The sequence below is a fragment of the Chrysochloris asiatica genome, unplaced genomic scaffold (genome assembly GCF_000296735.1).
Source record: "Chrysochloris asiatica unplaced genomic scaffold, ChrAsi1.0 scaffold00138, whole genome shotgun sequence".
In the NCBI taxonomy this organism is placed as follows: domain Eukaryota; kingdom Metazoa; phylum Chordata; class Mammalia; order Afrosoricida; family Chrysochloridae; genus Chrysochloris; species Chrysochloris asiatica.
The window spans coordinates 4,901,195-4,920,072 of record NW_006408656.1 but is presented as its reverse complement, the minus strand read 5'-3'; the positions used below and the strand labels follow the sequence as shown (position 1 = coordinate 4,920,072).

The 18,878-nt window shown below is 47.5% G+C and overlaps 1 protein-coding gene across 4 annotated transcripts in view; it reads left to right on the top strand.

The window, feature by feature from the left end:
• Positions 1–11,958, top strand: part of SCN8A (sodium channel, voltage gated, type VIII, alpha subunit) — a 212,250-nt gene extending 200,292 nt beyond the window's left edge. For 2 of the 4 annotated variants that reach the window (XM_006870028.1, XM_006870027.1), the window contains 2 exons: positions 1,640–1,910; positions 5,403–11,958. In XM_006870028.1, the coding sequence (XP_006870090.1) occupies positions 1,640–1,910; positions 5,403–6,550 (1,419 nt within the window). In that variant the 3' untranslated portion in view covers positions 6,551–11,958. The remainder of the gene's footprint in view (positions 1–1,639; positions 1,911–5,402) is intronic. The other 2 variants (XM_006870026.1, XM_006870025.1) reach the window with 1 other exon arrangement.
• The last annotated feature ends 6,920 nt before the right edge of the window (positions 11,959–18,878 follow it).

Here is an 18,878-nt window from a genome sequence, read left to right as displayed (position 1 = left end):
CAGTCTGTCCCGGCAGGGCTAATGAAAGGAGATATATATAGGTAAAGGTCTCTTGTGGTGCAATACTGAATAATTGCTATCAGAACTGACTGTGAGGGTTGGAAGTGTAAAGATAGATGTTTTGTGGCTAAAGGAGGGGAGTGGTTGACTTTACAGTCCAGGAGTGGAGGTTCCTGGGATTATCAAGGGAGAAGAGTAGACGGCGGGACCCTACCCAGAGAAGTAGTGATGCCAGAGATGGAGGCAGAGATGATGACATGGAGAGATGGAGCGACTGGGGACTCTAGACCCATAGAGGGAGAGGGGCTGTGTGCTGACAACCGGGGGGCAGGCTTGCAGGGTATACCCTTTGGTATGATGCACAGAGGGTATTGTAACCATGGCAATGAAGCAATATACGATAAGATGAATATAAAGCTAATGTTCCCCCATGTAAACTATCACATAATTCACAATAAAACATTTTTTTTTAAATGCCTAAGGAAAGAGATTCCTAGGAAAGTAAAACAGATTCTTAAGACAGGAACTAGTTTAGCCTGGTATTGACAAACTAGAGAAGGAACCATGAGATGATCAGAGTGAAAGGCGTTCTTCCGTCAGGTTGGCAAATAGATTTTGCTGCAAGTCCACGAAGCTATTAAATGGCTAAGAGGATAGTGTGATTCGTCTGTTGTTTTTTTTAAATCTCGCATGCTTTGCGAAGACTATATTGAACTAGGGAAAGAGAGGACATAGACCAATTAGGGGATTATTCTAGAAGTCCAAGTAGGTGATGATGGTTACTTAGGCTAGACCAGGGACAATAGAAGTGAAGTGGATGGATTCAAATGATATTTTAGGAAAAAGAATGAGCAAGACCTGCAATGGATTAGGCAAGGTAAAGGGAGAGAAAAGAGACAAGAATGACTGTCAGATTTCTGGCTGGAGTTACTCGATGAATGATTGAGATGAGAAATACTGAGAAAGGTACAAGCTGGATGAGGGAAGGGACTATATTCTGCTTTGAATATGTGAAGTTTGAAATGATGAGTCATCAAGGAGAGATGTCAAGTTGGCAATTGAGTATACAACACGGGTTCAGAGGAAAGGTAGGGGCTGGAGAAGGAAGAAATGGAGAAACAGCAGTACATTGAGGTTATGTAAGCAGAGTAAATGAGCTCCCCTAGTGGGAAAGGATAGAAAAAGAGGAAATGAAATGAGGGGAGAAATGGCTGACAAGTGCCACTAAAAAGTTGTAGCCGAAGAAATCTATAAGTGTAATATTATGGACACAACATAGAAGAGTGGCAATTTTAGAAAACTTCTTATGAAATAATGTTGACATTGGATAGAGTAGCAAGATTTTGTTGTTGTTGTTGTTAAAGTGCCATCAAGTTGGTCCATAGCGACCTGTATAGGATTGCCAAGGAGCAGCTGGTGGGCTTCTTGAACTACCGACCTTGTGGTTCAAATAGACTTGTGGTCCAGCACATTAGCCTACAGCAGCACCACACCAGGTCTCCAGAGCAGTAAGATAGAGGTAGCCATTTTTCACATAAAAGAAAGCAGAGTACTGGATTAACAGGATGAAATTTCCCACAGGTCTGCTTCGAAAGCCTTTCATGAATCTTGGCTTATGTGTCCTTCCTTCCCTCCCCAGAACAAAATCCAGGGTATTGTCTTCGATTTTGTCACTCAGCAAGCCTTTGACATTGTTATCATGATGCTCATCTGCCTTAACATGGTAACAATGATGGTGGAGACAGATACTCAGAGTAAGCAAATGGAGAACATTCTATACTGGATTAACCTTGTCTTCGTCATCTTCTTCACCTGTGAGTGTGTGCTGAAAATGTTTGCCTTGAGGCATTACTACTTCACCATTGGCTGGAACATCTTCGACTTCGTGGTGGTCATCCTCTCCATTGTGGGTGAGTGGGACAAGGTGGGCAGAGGACAAGATTCCTGGGAAAAGAACAAGTACAGGCAGGTTACCCTAGCAGGGTAGGCCCATTTGTTGTTAAGTTGTTGTTAAGTGCCTTTGGGTCGGTTCCGACCCATAGCGACCCTGTACAGGGTTTCCGAGGGTGTAAATCCTTACGGGAGTAGAAAGCCTCATCTTTCTCCCACGGAGCGGCTGGTAGTTTCGAACCGCTGACCTTAAGGTTCGCAGCCCGATTTGTAACCACTACGCTACCAGAACCCATATATACCTCTAAATCATCAAATGGGCCTGCCCAGCAGGTTACAGAGTCAGTGAATTTCTATTGAGCATTGATAGTAGTTTTGAATTGTAAAATATGTGGTGGGGAGAGGGTAGCACAGAATAGATTTGACTCTTGGATTCAAGAAGTTTAAAGTCCAAGAGGGAAGATGAAAAAGAAAGTTCTATTATGGCTATAATAGAAAGTAAGTATAAGATGTAAAGATCGTTACATCAATATTAATGACTGACTCTAGGAAAATTCTGGTGGTGATAGTTGGAGGAGGAGGATAATGGCATTGCTCATTTTAATACGTGCCTGCTGCTGTTTCAGAGCTTCTTCACCTGTAGCAACTCATTTAGTCTTATGAAAACCCAGGAAGTAGACTTTCATTACCTTCAATGTATAGATGGCCAAGATCACTCAACTAGGAAGTCATTCTGATCCCAAACTCTATTTTTCACTGTAGTAGTATTTTACTTTAACCTGAAGACTTGTTAAGGGGGTGATATCGTAGATGGCAGCAGACAGGCTGAAGGAAATGCTGCCCTACCAAATCTTGTCCTTGCTTACCTAAGAGGCATCTCAAATGATGAACTTTGCTATTGGTACCTGGGGTGAGATGTTCTCTCACTGTTGTTTGATTTGCATCTCTCTAGTGGCTAATGATGGCGAGTATTTCTTCATGATTGTTAGCTGCCTGAATGTCTTCTTTGGTGAATTGTGTGTTCATGTCTCTACCCAATTTTAAATTGTATTGTTTATCTTTTTCTTGTAGAGGTATTGATTTTTCTATAAATCTTCAAAGACTAGTCCCTTGTTTGATACGCTATTGCCAAAATTTTTTCCCAATCTGTGGGTTCTCTTTTTCCTCTTTTGGTGAAATCTTTTGATACACATCAGTGTCTAACATGTTGTTTCTGATCTGGGAATTGCCAAAGACTTCACCAACTACAAGACTCAAAATGTTGCATAAAAGAGAAAAGAGAGAACAAAAGAAAACGCAGTAGAATGAAGAGTTTATTAATCCTTTTCTCAGCAGAAGGAATCAAGTAGGGCTAACATATCTGTCCAAAAGCCATCCCTGAGGAAGTTGGAGAGTCAACATATATTACCAGTAACCAACCAGATGGTTACTGGTTAAGACTTAATTGAAAAATTTAAAGTAGGTAGCTGAGAAATCATCTTGAATCTTGACCCTGAACATACTAGTATGTAGCTTACTTCTTTCTGAAAGGCTTTGTTAACCCTTCCACGGTCAATTTTTTTTCTGCTTTTAATTTTTATTAATAACCATGTGTTTTCAGTAACGCAAGGCATGCTTGGAAAAAATTTTTTTTCGAGGCAATGGATTTTTGGACAATTATGTGGTACCCATGTGTTGTCCCAATTGGGCTCTGATGGTAACTGATAGGATGAGATCCATTTCTTTAGATTTGCAGAGTTATACAAGTCCCTGCCAGGGACAGCATGCCCTACAACTGGGAGAATAGCTTCCCAAGAAACCTGAGAGGCTAAAAAAACTGGTGGGAAATATATGTCCCACTAATCATAAAAGCGTTGAAAACCTCAGATAAGGGGATTTTGCATTTAACTGCCTCAATGTTTATGGCATTTTATGGTTGAAAGATGTTTCCTTATTTAAATTAAATCTCTCATGTGTCCATTGAAGCTTGTGTTATCTCACTGAGTCTTCAACAGCAGAAGGCCCTGAAGGAAGGAAACAAGCAGCCCTTCTCTCCAGTTTTCATTTCCTGGGCGGGCTTTCTCCTCCTTCCATGGTCATTCATTGGGCATCCCTTGTTTCTCTGTACTTTTAAAGACAAATGGTCTAGTTGAAGGCAGACCCCTGGCTGGATATAAGCATAAGAAGGCCCTCTAGTTTATACATTTGACCCTCTCCTTTTACATCCTATTAAGGCCTTGCCATTTTATCTGTTATTACAGTTTTCAGATTTATGCTTTTAAGAACAGAATCTAGAAGTTCTGAATTGAAAATCACTTCCCTTTTGGTTTTCTAGGCTAGTTTGGTAGGAGAGAGGTGATGAGAAACCAAAGATGATTTTTCAGAACCAGTAAGAAGATTGCAAATTGAGTATCTTTAAGAGACTAGTTACCACATCAAGGCTGAAAGGTAGTGAAGTCATGGAGTAAAACCAAGACCTCTCACTCATTGCTTATAAATGTAGAATTTTGATGGCACTATGGAGAGCAATGCGATAGCACCTAGGAAAGTTATACATACGCAAATCTGAAAAAAAATTATTGGCCCTTAGTAGGAAAACAGATCAATGAGAACCTATCCAGAAAATGGAATACTATACAACCATTAAAATGAACACTCTAAAATTCTTTTCACAAACATAATGTTAAGTCTCAAAAGTAAATTGTAAATGTAAATACAGTGTAATTTCTAAAACACAGTCAGATACTATATATTGTTTATGGATTCATATATAGTAAATCCATAAGGCACATTTGTTATTGTCGTGTTAAGTGCTGTCAAGTCGATTCCGACTCATACTGCCCTGTATAGGGTTTCTGATGAGCGGCTGGTGAGTTTGAACCGCCAGCCTTGTGGTTCAAACAGACCTTAAGGTCGAGTGCTTATCCTACAGCACCACACCAGGACTCTAAAGACACATTATTGTTGTTAAGTGCCATCAAGTCAGTTCCAACCCATAACGACCCTGTATAGGGTTTCCGAGGAGCAGTTGGTGAGCTTGAACCACTGGCCTTATGGTTCAAACTGACTTTGCAGTCTAGCACATTAACCCACAGCACCATCAGAATTATAAATATCGTCTTCAGGATTGTGGTTGCTTCTGGAGATGAAGAGGGGAAGCAAATTTGGTAAAATGTTAAATGCCATCAAGTTGGCTCCAATACTAGTGATCCTATAGAGGGTTTCTTAGGAGCAACTGGTAGGTTTGAACTGCAGACTTTGTGGTTAGCAGACTAGTGCTTATCCTCCAGCACCACAAAATATTAGCATCTATTAAATCTGTGTATTAGGTACCTAGGTGTTTATTATTTTCTCTACTGTTTGGTATGTTTAAACATGTCATTTTCTTTACCAGGAAAGTTCAGATTAACTAGTAAGGCACTTATTCAGTGAAGCCCTTTGAACGTCAGACTTCCATGGTGCTGGGTAAGATAAGTAAAGAGACAGAACATCTCTTTTCGTAGTAACATATCTCCTTCTCTTCCTCTTCGTAGGGATGTTCCTGGCTGATATGATTGAGAAATACTTTGTTTCCCCAACCCTATTCCGAGTCATCCGATTGGCCCGTATTGGGCGCATCTTGCGTCTGATCAAAGGTGCCAAAGGGATTCGTACCCTGCTCTTTGCCTTAATGATGTCCTTGCCTGCCTTGTTCAACATCGGCCTTCTTCTCTTCCTGGTCATGTTCATCTTCTCCATCTTTGGGATGTCCAACTTCGCGTATGTGAAGCATGAGGCTGGCATAGATGACATGTTCAATTTTGAGACCTTTGGCAACAGCATGATCTGCTTGTTTCAGATCACCACCTCAGCTGGTTGGGATGGCCTGCTGCTGCCCATCCTAAACCGCCCCCCTGACTGCAGTCTGGATAAGGAGCATCCAGGGAGTGGCTTTAAGGGAGACTGCGGGAACCCCTCTGTGGGCATCTTCTTCTTTGTAAGCTACATCATCATCTCCTTCCTGATTGTTGTGAACATGTACATTGCTATCATCTTGGAGAACTTCAGCGTGGCCACTGAAGAGAGTGCAGACCCTCTGAGTGAGGATGACTTTGAGACATTCTATGAGATCTGGGAGAAGTTTGACCCCGACGCCACCCAGTTCATTGAGTACTGTAAGCTGGCAGACTTTGCAGATGCCTTGGAGCACCCTCTCCGTGTGCCCAAGCCCAACACCATCGAGCTCATTGCCATGGATCTGCCAATGGTGAGTGGGGATCGCATCCACTGCTTGGACATCCTTTTTGCCTTCACCAAGCGGGTCCTGGGAGATAGTGGGGAGTTGGACATCCTTCGGCAACAGATGGAGGAGCGGTTCGTGGCATCTAATCCTTCCAAAGTGTCTTACGAGCCAATCACAACCACGTTGCGGCGCAAGCAGGAGGAGGTGTCTGCAGTGGTCCTGCAGCGCGCCTACCGGGGACATTTAGCCAGGCGGGGCTTCATCTGCAAAAAGACCACTTCTAATAAGTTGGAGAACGGAGTCACACACCAGGAGAAGAAAGAGAGTACCCCATCTACAGCCTCCCTCCCATCCTATGACAGTGTAACCAAACCTGAAAAGGAGAAACAGCAACGGGCAGAGGAAGGAAGAAGGGAAAGAGCCAAAAGACAAAAAGAGGTCAGAGAATCCAAGTGTTAGAGGAAAGTCAGAATTAAATATTGTACAGATTTAAAACTTGCAAGTGAAAGATTGTTTACAAACTTCCTAAATATTATCAATGCAGAACAGCTGTGGAGACACTTTAACCTGAAGATCTATACCAAACGTAGTCTGCTTACCATGTAACACAGTTGCATCTTGAGCAGTGACCTGCCAAGGGCAAAGGACCCTGCTCCCTGGACTCACGGATTTTCTAATGCTTGGGCAGGTGGTTACTGCATGTTCCACATCAGTCAATGCAATTAGGACAAACCTAACAGGATACAAAAAACAGAGGAGAGGCTGCCGGGACCAGCATATTTCCGTTGCAGCCAAGTGGATTTTATTTTTTAATTTTGTTGATTCTCAGAAGCAGAAAGCATCACTTGAAAAGTTTGTTTGTTCATGCAAACTATATTTGCATTATTAGTTAAGCTAAGCAGCAAAAAGAAAACACACACACACACACACTCTCTCTCTCTTTCACATTTAGCCCATGTCATTTAATTGTCAGTTTCTTTGATATAAACCGCGTCTTCTCCACATGGGCTTCACGTGGTTTGGAGATGGGTGGGGAACCAATCAGGTTTCTTCAGGCTGAGGAGGACTTGTTCAGGCCAATTCCAAACATTGTGCTCGTTCGTTTGCTGCGTAGAAACGATCTGCATGATGGCATGCTGTGATCAGAAGTCATGCATGAGAACCATACACCACAGGACACTACTAAGCCTGTCCCCTGCACTGGGTCAGCCTTTGGACAGGACCCAGCCCTGCACCGTTCACTGTATTTGGAGAAAATGGTAAGAATTCCATACCCGCTGCAATTCTTTATGAATTCTTAAAAGTCATTCACACACCTTCTGGGTAGGGAAACATAACCAACCAACTAATTGACCACCACCAACAACAAAACAAACCCAAACCAACAAGCAGATGGATCCGTTGTGTGTATATGTTTAACAGACATCTCTAACATTCAGCCATTGTTGCACATTTTGAAAGATGAACTACTTAATGCTGCTCTGTGTCCCATACATGGGGAGACTTCAATCCCTAATGGCTTGTATTAATAATGTCACTGTAAAACCAAATCCTAGGGCTAAAATCAAAACAAAAAGTTCATTTGTATCTTGCAATATTTACGATGATTGTTTAGCCTTCATACTGGAGTACTGACACTTATTTGGGGTAGAGATGAAAGTGCTATTCAAAGTAGCATAGTGTCTCTAGGGGATAATTTGGGAAACTTAAAACAGCCTTTTGTTGGGGTTAAGGAGTGCTCACTTCATTTACTCTCATCTTCTGCCTTGTGGCTTTCTTGGGGCTTGAGTCAGTACAGAGAGGGGTTCGGATATTTTGAACTGGCTCTCGCTTCTGCAGAGGAGTGTCGCAAGCTCACACACTGCATTCTTCCTCTTGCCGCCATCACATCTTCCCACCAAGCAGGGCTTCCCTTGCCCATAGAGGTGGGAGAGGCCAGCAGCACTAGGACTATGGCTGTAGTTTCTTTCATTTATTATTAGAACAATAGTCACTGGGGGAACCTGAGGTCGAAATGGAGCTGTCTTGAACCCAGCCCACTTGGTTTCTGCACTGTGCTGGGTTTTATGAGAAAGTCATCTCATATGAACTCCTCAGGATGTTCTAGCTTCCCCCAGCACATCCCTTGTCAGCCAGTGTTGCTCTCTGCTGAGCAAACTGCCCATTGTCACTGTAAGGTGGCTTTTGGGGGGACATCGTATGTTCCATTCCATCTCTTGCTTTAGAAAAGACCGTTTTTAGTCCAGGGGTTTCTCATCAGCTGACTAGGTTTCAAAGCAGAGATGCTGCAGTTGACTTTATCAGGATGTCTAAAGTATGAGGAGATACTTTAGCATGTGAACCAAATCTAAGTAAATGCTTCCAGAATCATAAAATTGAGGGGGTTAAAACTCTCACACACACATACAACAACGAACATCCCATAATCAGACACACCAACCTGCCTGGGTATAATTAATTTCACCATCCACCTGACTAGTTCTGCGGTCAATAACCAGAGCTTTCCATGTTGTTGGACCATTACAATCTCTGTCCAGCTCTCTTAAGCCTGCTTCTGCAGCACCATCCGTAGAGCATTTGTACTACCCCCGATTCTTGGATTGGGAAGGCATTTCTCTCGGTGGCCTGCTAACTGCTAGGATGGATGTAGAGTCACATGTACGGGCTACATTGTAAACAGCACAAAACAGAAGCTGACGTGTGGTTATCCTTTTTAAGAGAATTATAAATACTGTAATATATAATTTTATTTTATTGGCATGCCTTTTTGTAAATAACAAATTATTAACTTATTAAATAGGAAATGGCTTCTGGCTTATGCCATTGTCATGTTTATTTTTATTTTTTATACTTTTCTTTCTTCTTAGAACTTAGATGCTGTCAGCCAATGTACATCCCCAAACCAGACAGACAGACAAAAAATTTTTTATTGCTAATGGTCTTTTCCAAAACAACAAAATATATATATTTTTGTTCCAATGTGCAATAAATTCTAACCACGTCTATGCAAGATTTGGCCAAACTTAATAGTTGTTCTTAGGTCTTGAGATGGGCAACAGAGCCACCCGGTCCCGCCTGGTACACCAAGTGCTCGTGCAAATGATGCCCTTAAGCTGCCAGAGCATCTTAATGAGATTTTTAGGAGAGCTGACCTTTTTCCCTCCTTCAGATCCCACTCCCAGCGCAACAAGCTACTGGTAATACACGTGCCCTGGTATCTGACACCATCAGCCAGCTTCATGGCAAAGAAGCCACCTCCACTCTATTTGAAGTTTCACTTTTGCTTTTTAACTTTTCCCACTGTCTTTTCCTTCACCCACTCTCCCTGAACCACTCACTCATTCACCCGCCCTGTTCCACACTTCTTTGGTAGTAAATGACACCATCACCAGCAGTTTAGACCTGCAGTTAACAGGCATTGAACTGAAAGAATCAATGATGGCGTTCTTGTACGTCTGCACCGAGTGGGCGAGTGGCAACGCTTTGCCAAATATTAACGAAGCCAATCAAAAAGCAGCAGCAGCCACAGTATCACTGCACATATATATATACATATATATAAATATAATATAAATATTTATTTTTTGTAGCCAGGTCCTTGGTGCAGTATTTATATACTCCACAATCCACCTTTAACAGAGGACTAAAAACAAAAAGACAGTGTGTGATGCTGTTCATTTCAAATACAGAGCCAAAGCCACTGAGCAGCAGCTAACATGGTTGCTGGTATGTGTGAAAAACACTTTTCTCCCCTCCTCTTTCCTGAACCTTGGTACTGAGGATGAGGAGGCTCCATCAGCTAAAGCAGAGGGTGAAGCAGGACAAGCGTCCTGAGTTGATGTGGCCTCTTTCACTCCTCTGGAAGTGAGCCACTTTTGGTGTCAGGAGTTGACTGGGGAGAAATAAACTCCCAGTCAAAGCCCCTGGAACAACAGTGCCCCAAGTTCTGTTCTTTGTTCGCCGCAACCAATGTAAACCTGTAGAAGACCAATAGTGAAGATTAGTGTATTAGTGGCTGCATGGAGACCCAACGCTGCTCTAAATGAGACGTGATTTAAAAGTACACCACTACTATAAGCCACAAGGAAATAAAATAAAAACTACCCTTCTTACTGCACAAGGGAAGCCTGTCTTGGTGTGTGTTTGTTGTTTGACGATGCCAATTCTTGAATTTTGGGGTGGGGTCTGGGAATTGGGACCTTAGCACCTGCGGGGAATGGAAGGGAGAGAAGTCAGAGGCTTACTGGCAGAGTTCTGGCTGGAAATGTGACATGGGTGAGGAAAGAAGGCCCTACCCTGCCTAGATCCCCACTCACCCATTGCATGTGGCATTCCTTCCAATTCTGGGCCAGTGCTCTGAGACCCCCTACCACTTCTTCCCCACCAACCTACCTGGCAGAGCCCCCAGAGATCATGTTCGCCAGCCCAGCTCCACTGGCCAGACTTCTGCCTTCTTCAGCAGGATGTTAAGGAAAAAAAACCCACCCAGTGCCCCAAAGCTGGTGCACAATGCCCAACAGCCTCCATTCTAGCTAATGCTGGGTCTTGCCCTCCATCACCCTCACAGAATAGACCAGCAGATAAGGGCTGGTCTGGTTCACATTATTGTAGGGGAGGGGGTATCCTCTCCTCCCCTCTTCCTGACCCCTTTGGGGACATCCCTCTCTAGGCCATGTCTCCTGGTCCAGCAACACTCTCAGGAGGATCTTGAAGTGCCCACTCGAGTCTACTCCAGTAACTGCACTCTGGAGAGAGATGGCTGGTAGGTCAGTCCTCATCCTCCTCCCTCAGCCTCCAGCCTCCAGGCTTGCTACGGAGGTGAGATCGCCATGGGTTATGACTATGTGACATGAGTCTGGGCATCTTCTATAATGATGCCTCTTCCTTTTCTCAGATGTTGCCCAAAGTTTTGCAAAAAGCTTTGTTCATTTTCAGGTACCCCTGCCCCCTAAAGAATTGGCTGCAACAAGCCAGCTTGCGGGGGGGAGGGGGGTGCACATCAGGAGAGAAGAGAAAGTCTGGGTTTGGAGGGACCCAAGGTTTGCACCAGAGCCAGCGTTGTTCTGTTCTGTGCTTTCTTGGATTCTCTTTCCAAGGTTACCAAGATTTCCTCTGTTAAAACACTCCTGAGGCACCCCCTACCCCTACCCCCCACTGCTGTTTGCTGTACATAAAGGCTAAGTGGGGTGGGGTGGGCGGGTGTGCACGTGTGATGTGTGTGCGTGTGAAGAATGTATATAGGTAAAGGGGAGTGTGGTCCAGCGGTTCCAGAAAAGGGACAGGACTCCTGTGTTCCATCCCCAGCTCAACCGCTGGCTCACTGTGTGGCCTTGGGCAAGTCACTTAACCTCTCTGTGCCTCAGTTACCCCATCTGTAAAATGGGGATAATAATACTGACCTACCTCACAGGGGTGTTGTGAGGCTTTAATTAAATGTTTTGTAAAGCGTTTTGAGATACAGAGGCAAAGGCGCTAGGGAAGGGCAAAGTCTTATTTGAACTTAAGGAAGCTGAAATGGTACCATAAATGCTGCTATTCTGAGAGCCATTTTAAACTGCACTGCTCCAACCACCCCCGCTTCTCATCACCAGGACAGCAGGTCGAGAAAATGTCTTTCCTTTCACTTGCTTCTGGGGTTTGTGATTATTCTAGACATTTTGTTTTCCTCTTGCTGTATTTCCTTCCCTCAACCCCCTCGACTTGTTCCCTGTTCCGTTTATGCGGAAATGGCGGAAATGCTTAAGAAATGAGAATGTATAAGTGGGTTGGAAGTTTATAGTCTGAAATTTCAATTTTACTTTGTACTGTACATCTTTTTACTTTAGAATTTGCAATAAAGGGTTACGTCAATCTTGTTTTCAAGTCTCCTCTTGGATTGGCCTGTCATTATGTTATTACTCCCATATCAAAGCCACTTGGCCTAGCATGGACTGTCAAGCATTCCCATCTAGCAGGACCCCTCTTCTCTCCTCTGCCTTCCCCCAGGGGACAGCCTGGTTATTCTTTAGGAGAGTGCTCCCAGGCCAGCTCCTTGGACGGACTGACAGAGCCTCAGACACTCCTAGTGTGAGGGTGGGAAAGGTCTGTAGTTCCCAGCAGACTTACAGGAAAGCTTGCCTGACTGGGGAGGGCACTTTGGGGACAGACAGCCCCTAGGAGTGGGCACACCCCTAGCTGCGCTGTCCCCACCGCTACCACACACACATAGGTGAGCAGGACCTCAGAGTCATATGAACGGAAGAGCTGTGAATCTTATTCTGGTCCCCAAATTTCCCTTACTGCCCACAAATCATTCCTTCTGGAGCTCACACCTGCAAGTCAGGCGACCCTAGATTTAAAAGCCTGGCTACACCACTAACTCTTGTGGACAGAATTTCTCTATGTGGAGATACCACTTCCAGACCCAGGTTTTGAAGATGGTATGAAATCATTTCCCTGCTTAGTGCAGAGCCAGGGACCCAATGAGGAAGGCACAGTAAATGGTAATTCTTAATAAAAGAATAATTGCAAGATAAAAAGGAACTAAACTTGGCAAGAATTGAGAGAGCCTGACTCCCACCCCCTTAGACTGTCACCTCATCCACTGACAGTCCCACTGGCTACGCTGGTCATTTCCAACGGACAACAGCAACAAAAAAACCGATTGCTTCCTCCTTGGCGTGTTTTGTAACTTTTATATGACGTCAAAGAGCCCGCCATTAGCACGTGCTTCTACTTTATAGCTAGGGGCACTGAGGTAAGGGAGGATCTGGATTATCTGCAGCCCGGGTCGAGTGGGCCCAGGCTCCAGGTATTCTTAGCCAAGAAGCGGCTTGCTTTCCCACAGGCCTTGCGCCTTGGGAGTGGCGGGCAGGCTGGGGCCGTCGCCGCCTGTGATCCACAGAGTGAGCAGAATGAGCAGCGCCCCGGTGCCCAGCGCTCCCACGAAGCCAGTGAGGAGGCCGAGCACCAGCGGCCCGACCCAGCCGGTGGGACTCCGCTCGTACGGGGGTTGCGGCAGTCGCTCCATGATCAGGTCCAGCTTGTCCCAGTTGAGCTCGGGGACCGAGGAGCGGCGGGAACGTAGGGCCTGGGGTCCCCGCGCAGCGGCGGGGGCGGCGGGGGCGGCGGCGCCGGACGGCGGCAGGTAGCGCTGGCCGAACTCGCGCAGCTGCAGCGTCGCCTGCTGGTGGAGGTTCTTGGCCAGTTCCCGGGCCACATCCGGGCGGCCACTGCGCCGCAGGGCCCGAGCTATGCGGTCCCAAGATAAGGACGCGGCCTCGGCCGCCAGCCAAGCCGCCAGCGCCTCCCGGCAGCCGTCGGAGACCTCCTCGGGCTCTGCCGGCTGGCCCGCCGAGTCGTCCTCCGCCTGCCGCCGCCATCGCCGGAGCCGACTCTGAGGCTCCGAGGGCTCTGTGGGCTCCAGCGGCTCGGCCCGCGCCAGCCGGTCCTCAGAGAGTCTGGCCAGTTCGGCCTCGACGTCGGGCTCTGGGGCCTCCAGGAGTGACCGGAAGTGGCCGCACTCCTCCGGGGTCAGCAGCTCGGCCAGTCGGACGGCTGCGTGAGGGCCCATGGCGTCCACGGCGTCCGCAGGAGCCGGCGCCCAGCCCCACACCACCAGGAGCAGGGCCAGAGCCCGAGCCTGCGATGCCATCTCTAGTGGTGACTGGGGATCCACGGACTGTAGGGGGAGGGGCTCAGAACACTCGGGCTTCAATGGGGGAGGGAGTTCCTAACACCCAAGGATTGTGGGGTGAAGAAGGATTGCAGCATTTCAGGGATTGAGACAGAGTATGGGACTTCCAGAACACAGGAGGGAGAAATTTTAACACTCAGGAGCTGGGGATAAGGGCCCCCCAGCATCCAGAAATGCCGAGATGATTTCCAACAGTGAGAACTGTGAGTTGAGGGGCTTCCGAGACCCAAAAACTGGAGAGAGAAGGTTTCTCAATATCCAGGGATTGAGTGGGGACTCTTGGGCCCTCCAATGAGGCTAGAATTCTGGGCCTCTATACTGAAACGCCTGTCTGCTGACCCAGGAGTACTTCAGACTCAATGTTCACCTTTCCTAATTCACCCCTTCCCCTCCTCCCTAGACTCCTTGCTCACCACCATCTCTAATATCCTGTCAATTCCTAAATGTCACCTATTACAAATGAATGCACTGCCATGAGTCAGTATACGGAGGGCTTCCAGGCTGTAAATCGGAGAGCAGCCAGCTTCATCTTTCTCCCAAGGAGCAAGCTGGTGGGTTTAAACTGCCGACCTTGTGGTTAGCAGCCCAGTGCTTATTCTAACTACAACAGACTCCATCATTTCCCTTCTTCTCACACCTGCCTAATACTAACCTGCATACTCTTTTAATGGGATAAGATGATGACCTCCTTCAATCCCCTTCCACACACTGGGGCCCCACTGACCTAAACTTGTTTCATTTCCGCTTAGCAAGCTTACATTTGACTGTCTCATTTGGACCTTGGCCTGCACGCCTACTCTGCCTGGGTCACTCCTATCAGGTTTCAGCTAGAGAACACACACCATTGCCCACCTCTCCACTAGGTACCCCTCCTGTTTGCTCCCATAGCACACTGAAGCTCTGCCTTTTTACTGTCTCCCCCATTAGACCGCAAGGGCCATCCATCTACTGTCTCCATAGCAACTAATGCACAATAGGTGTTCAGTAAAAATGTGTTATATTCATATGTGAATGTATGAATTCTTAACTTGCAATTCAGACGCTGTCCACAGCCACCCACTTCCTTTTCTTCCCCTCCCCCAAGGCTTCATAGTGGTGCCTTGCTCTTAGCAGTGTATGGATAGTTCTCCATGGTCCAGCCCCAGCCTCTTCTCCCCACTCCCCCTCTCACTGTGCTCATCCAGGGCCTTTTCCTGACACCCACCACCACCATCGCTGTGCATTGGGACCTTTTCTGGACATTCTTGAAATCTTTCAGGGTACGTCCTGGTGTGGCGTTGTGGGCTAATGTGTCAGACTGCAAAGTCGTTTGAACTGCAAGGTCAGTGGTTCAAGCTCACCAACTGCTCCTTGGAAACCCTATACAGGGTCGCTATGGGTCAGAGTCGACTCGATGGCATTTAACACCACCACCTAGCAATGAACTATTCTGTGACGTCTATGCATCACACTGTGCAAGATATGAGAAAATAGATTTATTTTCAGACCCCCCATTGCCCCAAAAGACACATTTCGGTATACTCAATGCAGTGCAGTATCTGCAGAGTGTTTGTTGCCATGTCAGTTCTGACTCATACTGACCCCATGTGTGCCAAGAACTATGCTCCAGAGGATTTTCAAGGCTGAGGCCTTTTGGAAGCAGCTCTCCAGGCAAACCAGAATGGGATGGGGAGTCTGGGCTTCCAAGGGCCTAAAGGGTAGGGAATTGTTGAACCCTGGACAATGCTGCGGAGCCCCCACATCCAAGCACACCACGACTGTTTCTATAGTGGAAACAATTTACTTTGAGGGTCACTCCATGTCCTTGTTCTGCCCTCTGAAAGCCTGGGGTGCACCGTCAGCAGGAAGCCTGGGTGTACTGCTCTCCCTGAGCTCTTGTGCATTTTCAGGGGCCTCAGGACATTGTGGGTGGTAATCTCTCGTGAGCATCTCCACAATGCTTTTGCAGCAATAGGTTCCTTCCTTGTTTTTGCTTAGTCTTCCACTTTATGTTGTACCGCCGTGGATAGTTTGGGGACTGACTGATGGTGGTGGACAAGGCACTCTATGTGACCTTAAAGAGTGGAACTCAGCTGTCTGACACCCTGACCTTTGTCCACGTTCCCTCCACCCAAGAAGCACAACCTTGGTTCTATTCACCAGGTTCTGAGGACCCTTCCTTCTCGTCAGCATCCCTGTCCTCCAGGAGCCCACTGCTTCACTCATTCACTCCACATGTGCACTCCTCTTGGCCCCTCATGTGGCAGGGTTCTGGGGATACAATGGCCAGTTCTGAGAGGGCTCTCCCTGTCCAGGGGCTTTCCATAGCCCAAGGATGTGGGTTTTCACTCTGGAGCCTCAATGCTCATCCCCATTAGGCACTTGCTGGTAGGCAGAGTGAACAACAGGAGTCCTGAAATAACTTTTGCTGAAGGAATACAAACACTCACAGAACCACATCCTGGGTCCCAGCAGACCTGGAGGCCCAAGCATCCCCCCAAGAGTTTCCCACATCCATGGCCCCCAAGAAACTCTCTGGAAACCACATGTCATCACTTTAATACTGTGTAATACTTTCTTTTAAAATACAGTCTCTTCTGAGGTAGACAGACCACAACTGCAGAGCATCGTCAGACAGGAGATAAATACGTCCATGTATACAACATGCAGCAAAATGAGGTAGAAATGGTTACAGCTGGAGGAGGGGACCCCCAACCCCAATCTGAGTAGAGGATGGAGAGGGCCAACTTGCTGAGTCTGCCCCTCCCCTCCCCCCTGCCCTTGGATTCTTTGGTATGCCCCTCCCAACAGTGCCAGAGCTGGCCAGAGCTTCCCCTCCCCACCCCAGTGTCCATGAGGTAGATGCTAGTAGACTGGGGCTGTCTCCTTGTGCAAACTTCCCCAGGCCTGGAGAACAGGAGGCTGTGGGGACCTGGGTCTCCTTAGTGAGCTCTTCCCGAGCCCCCCAGAGCTGGGATCCCAGCCCACTTCCTTGACCCCTTCCACCACCACCATCCCCATCCCCATACACACACCTGAGAGAACCTCCTCATTCCCTGCACCCTCTGAGGGTCATTCACAATCAGACCCTGTGGCCCACTGTTTAAGAGGCACCAGAGGTTGGCTCCAACAAGAGGCAAGAGGCGGGCAGAGAGACCAAGGGGGAAAAAACAGTGTCACTTTCCTGCCGGCACTCCTAGGTCAGCACAGACCTTCCACCTTGGCCCCTGAAATGCCTCCAGGGACACCCTCCCAGCCAGGAGTGGGTGGTAACACACAGTGTCTGCAGGGAGCTGCAGGGGCAAGCAGGGAACAGGAAGTGAGGCTAGAGGGGGAGAGAAAAGGAGGAGCCAGTGACCAGGTGTCCTCAATTTCTGGACCAAAGCTCAAAAGTTGTAAGATGGGCTCCCTGAGGGGTGGGGGCAAATTGCTAACGCCCCTTCATGGGAAAGTGGGGAGGAGAAGAGAATGGTTCTCGGAGGGGAAGGCCTCCAAACCTGGGCTTCTGGTGGAAAGTTTGGGCCTAAGAACAAGCTCTTGATGTCAGGGAGAAACAGCCTGCCCATCTCCGAAACCCTTTCCCTGCTGGAGGGCTCTGGGGGCCTGTGGTAGGCACACTTCCCCAGAGCACCTTCTGGGGTGGGGTGGGAGGGGGACTGCTTACCCACCTCAGAGCCTCTCCCAGCAAATAATACACAAGGAAGGTTGGGGTATGTAGCTAGTTTGGGGCCCAACCAGACTTGTGACCAGACTGTCTTCCCTCTCAGGGGAATCCTCTCAGCATAAATTATAATCCTGTCAGGGGCTGGATGACATGGCCTGTCTGGGGACTCTGCCTGGGTCACCCTCCCACTTGGTCCCTCGCAGTCCAGGCTGGCCCTTCTATTCCACTACTTTCTGGGTCTAAGGCAGGAAGTGGGCAAGAGCATCCCCAGTTCTGGATAACCCTTCACAGGAAACACTGGGCTAAGGGGTGGGGCCCAGTGGGGAGAGCAGCAGGAAGGGAGTAAGACTTGTCTCCTCTCTCAAATCCAACTTCCCCTCATCTCTGCCTAAAACCTTGGGCCTGGGGAGGAAGCCCTAGAAATACATTCCACTTCTGTCCCAGGGATGGCAAGGGTTTGAGTGCGGCCCCTGGGTCTTCCTCTCCCCTTCCCCACAAGGCTCACTTGCTGAGTCTTTGAGGAGAATTTTCTCCCCTGGTGGTGGGGGCTGGGAGGAGAAACACACAGGAGAGAGAGCAGCCAAAATCTAACATTCTTTCTGAGGTCAGTTTTTTTCCTGAGTTGTCAAAAGAAAAAGAAAAACAGCAAATTCTACACATCTTACAAAAATAAGAGACCTAAAATTTTAAACAAGCTACGTTTCTGAGAGTTCCCATAGAAAGTAAAAAGGAAACAACAAAAAAACCTTCTTTGGGTGTTTGTGTTTTTCTTTCTTTCTATTTTTCATATTTGCTTGACCCTACCCCACATCCCAGACCCAAAGTTTTAGTTGGGTGAGGGGAGGGAACACCCTTTCTCCCCCCTCCCCCACCCCACCCCCGGACCTCCAGATCTCCTGTACAGCGATACAGCAAAGATACAGCAATCTTTGCGACAGGGACAGAAGGCAGTGAGAGGTGTTTAAGCAGAGGGAGCAAGAAACACAGGAGCAAGAGAAGGGGTTGGGGGGAGACAGAAGCACACAGGATGATAGATGGAGAGATGTGGGGGAGCAAAAGAGAAACTGGGAGAGGATGGGGGGAGGATGCTCAGGGACTAAGCGATGGGGAGAGAAAATTAGGGGAAGACAGAGAAAAAGGTGGGGAGAGGAAGGCGGCAGTCACAGATAGCGAGGAGACAAAAGAATTGTGGCGAGAGAGCAGGAGTTCCTTAGGTCCCGGATCTGTCCCGACTGCGGGGAGAGCTTCCCGTGGCAATAAATAGGGAAAACCTGAGTACACGGCGCATATGGCATCTATCTGCCTAGCAGAAACATCTTCCTTCCCCTGGCAGCCCCCGCCCCTCCCCACCCCACATTCACCAGTCCAGCACCCTCGGAGCCCCGGTTTGCTCAATGACACCCTTCCCAAGCGGAGGAGACGGGAAGGGAGGGAGGGACTGCGGCTCCCGCGCCCTCCCGGGCGCTCCA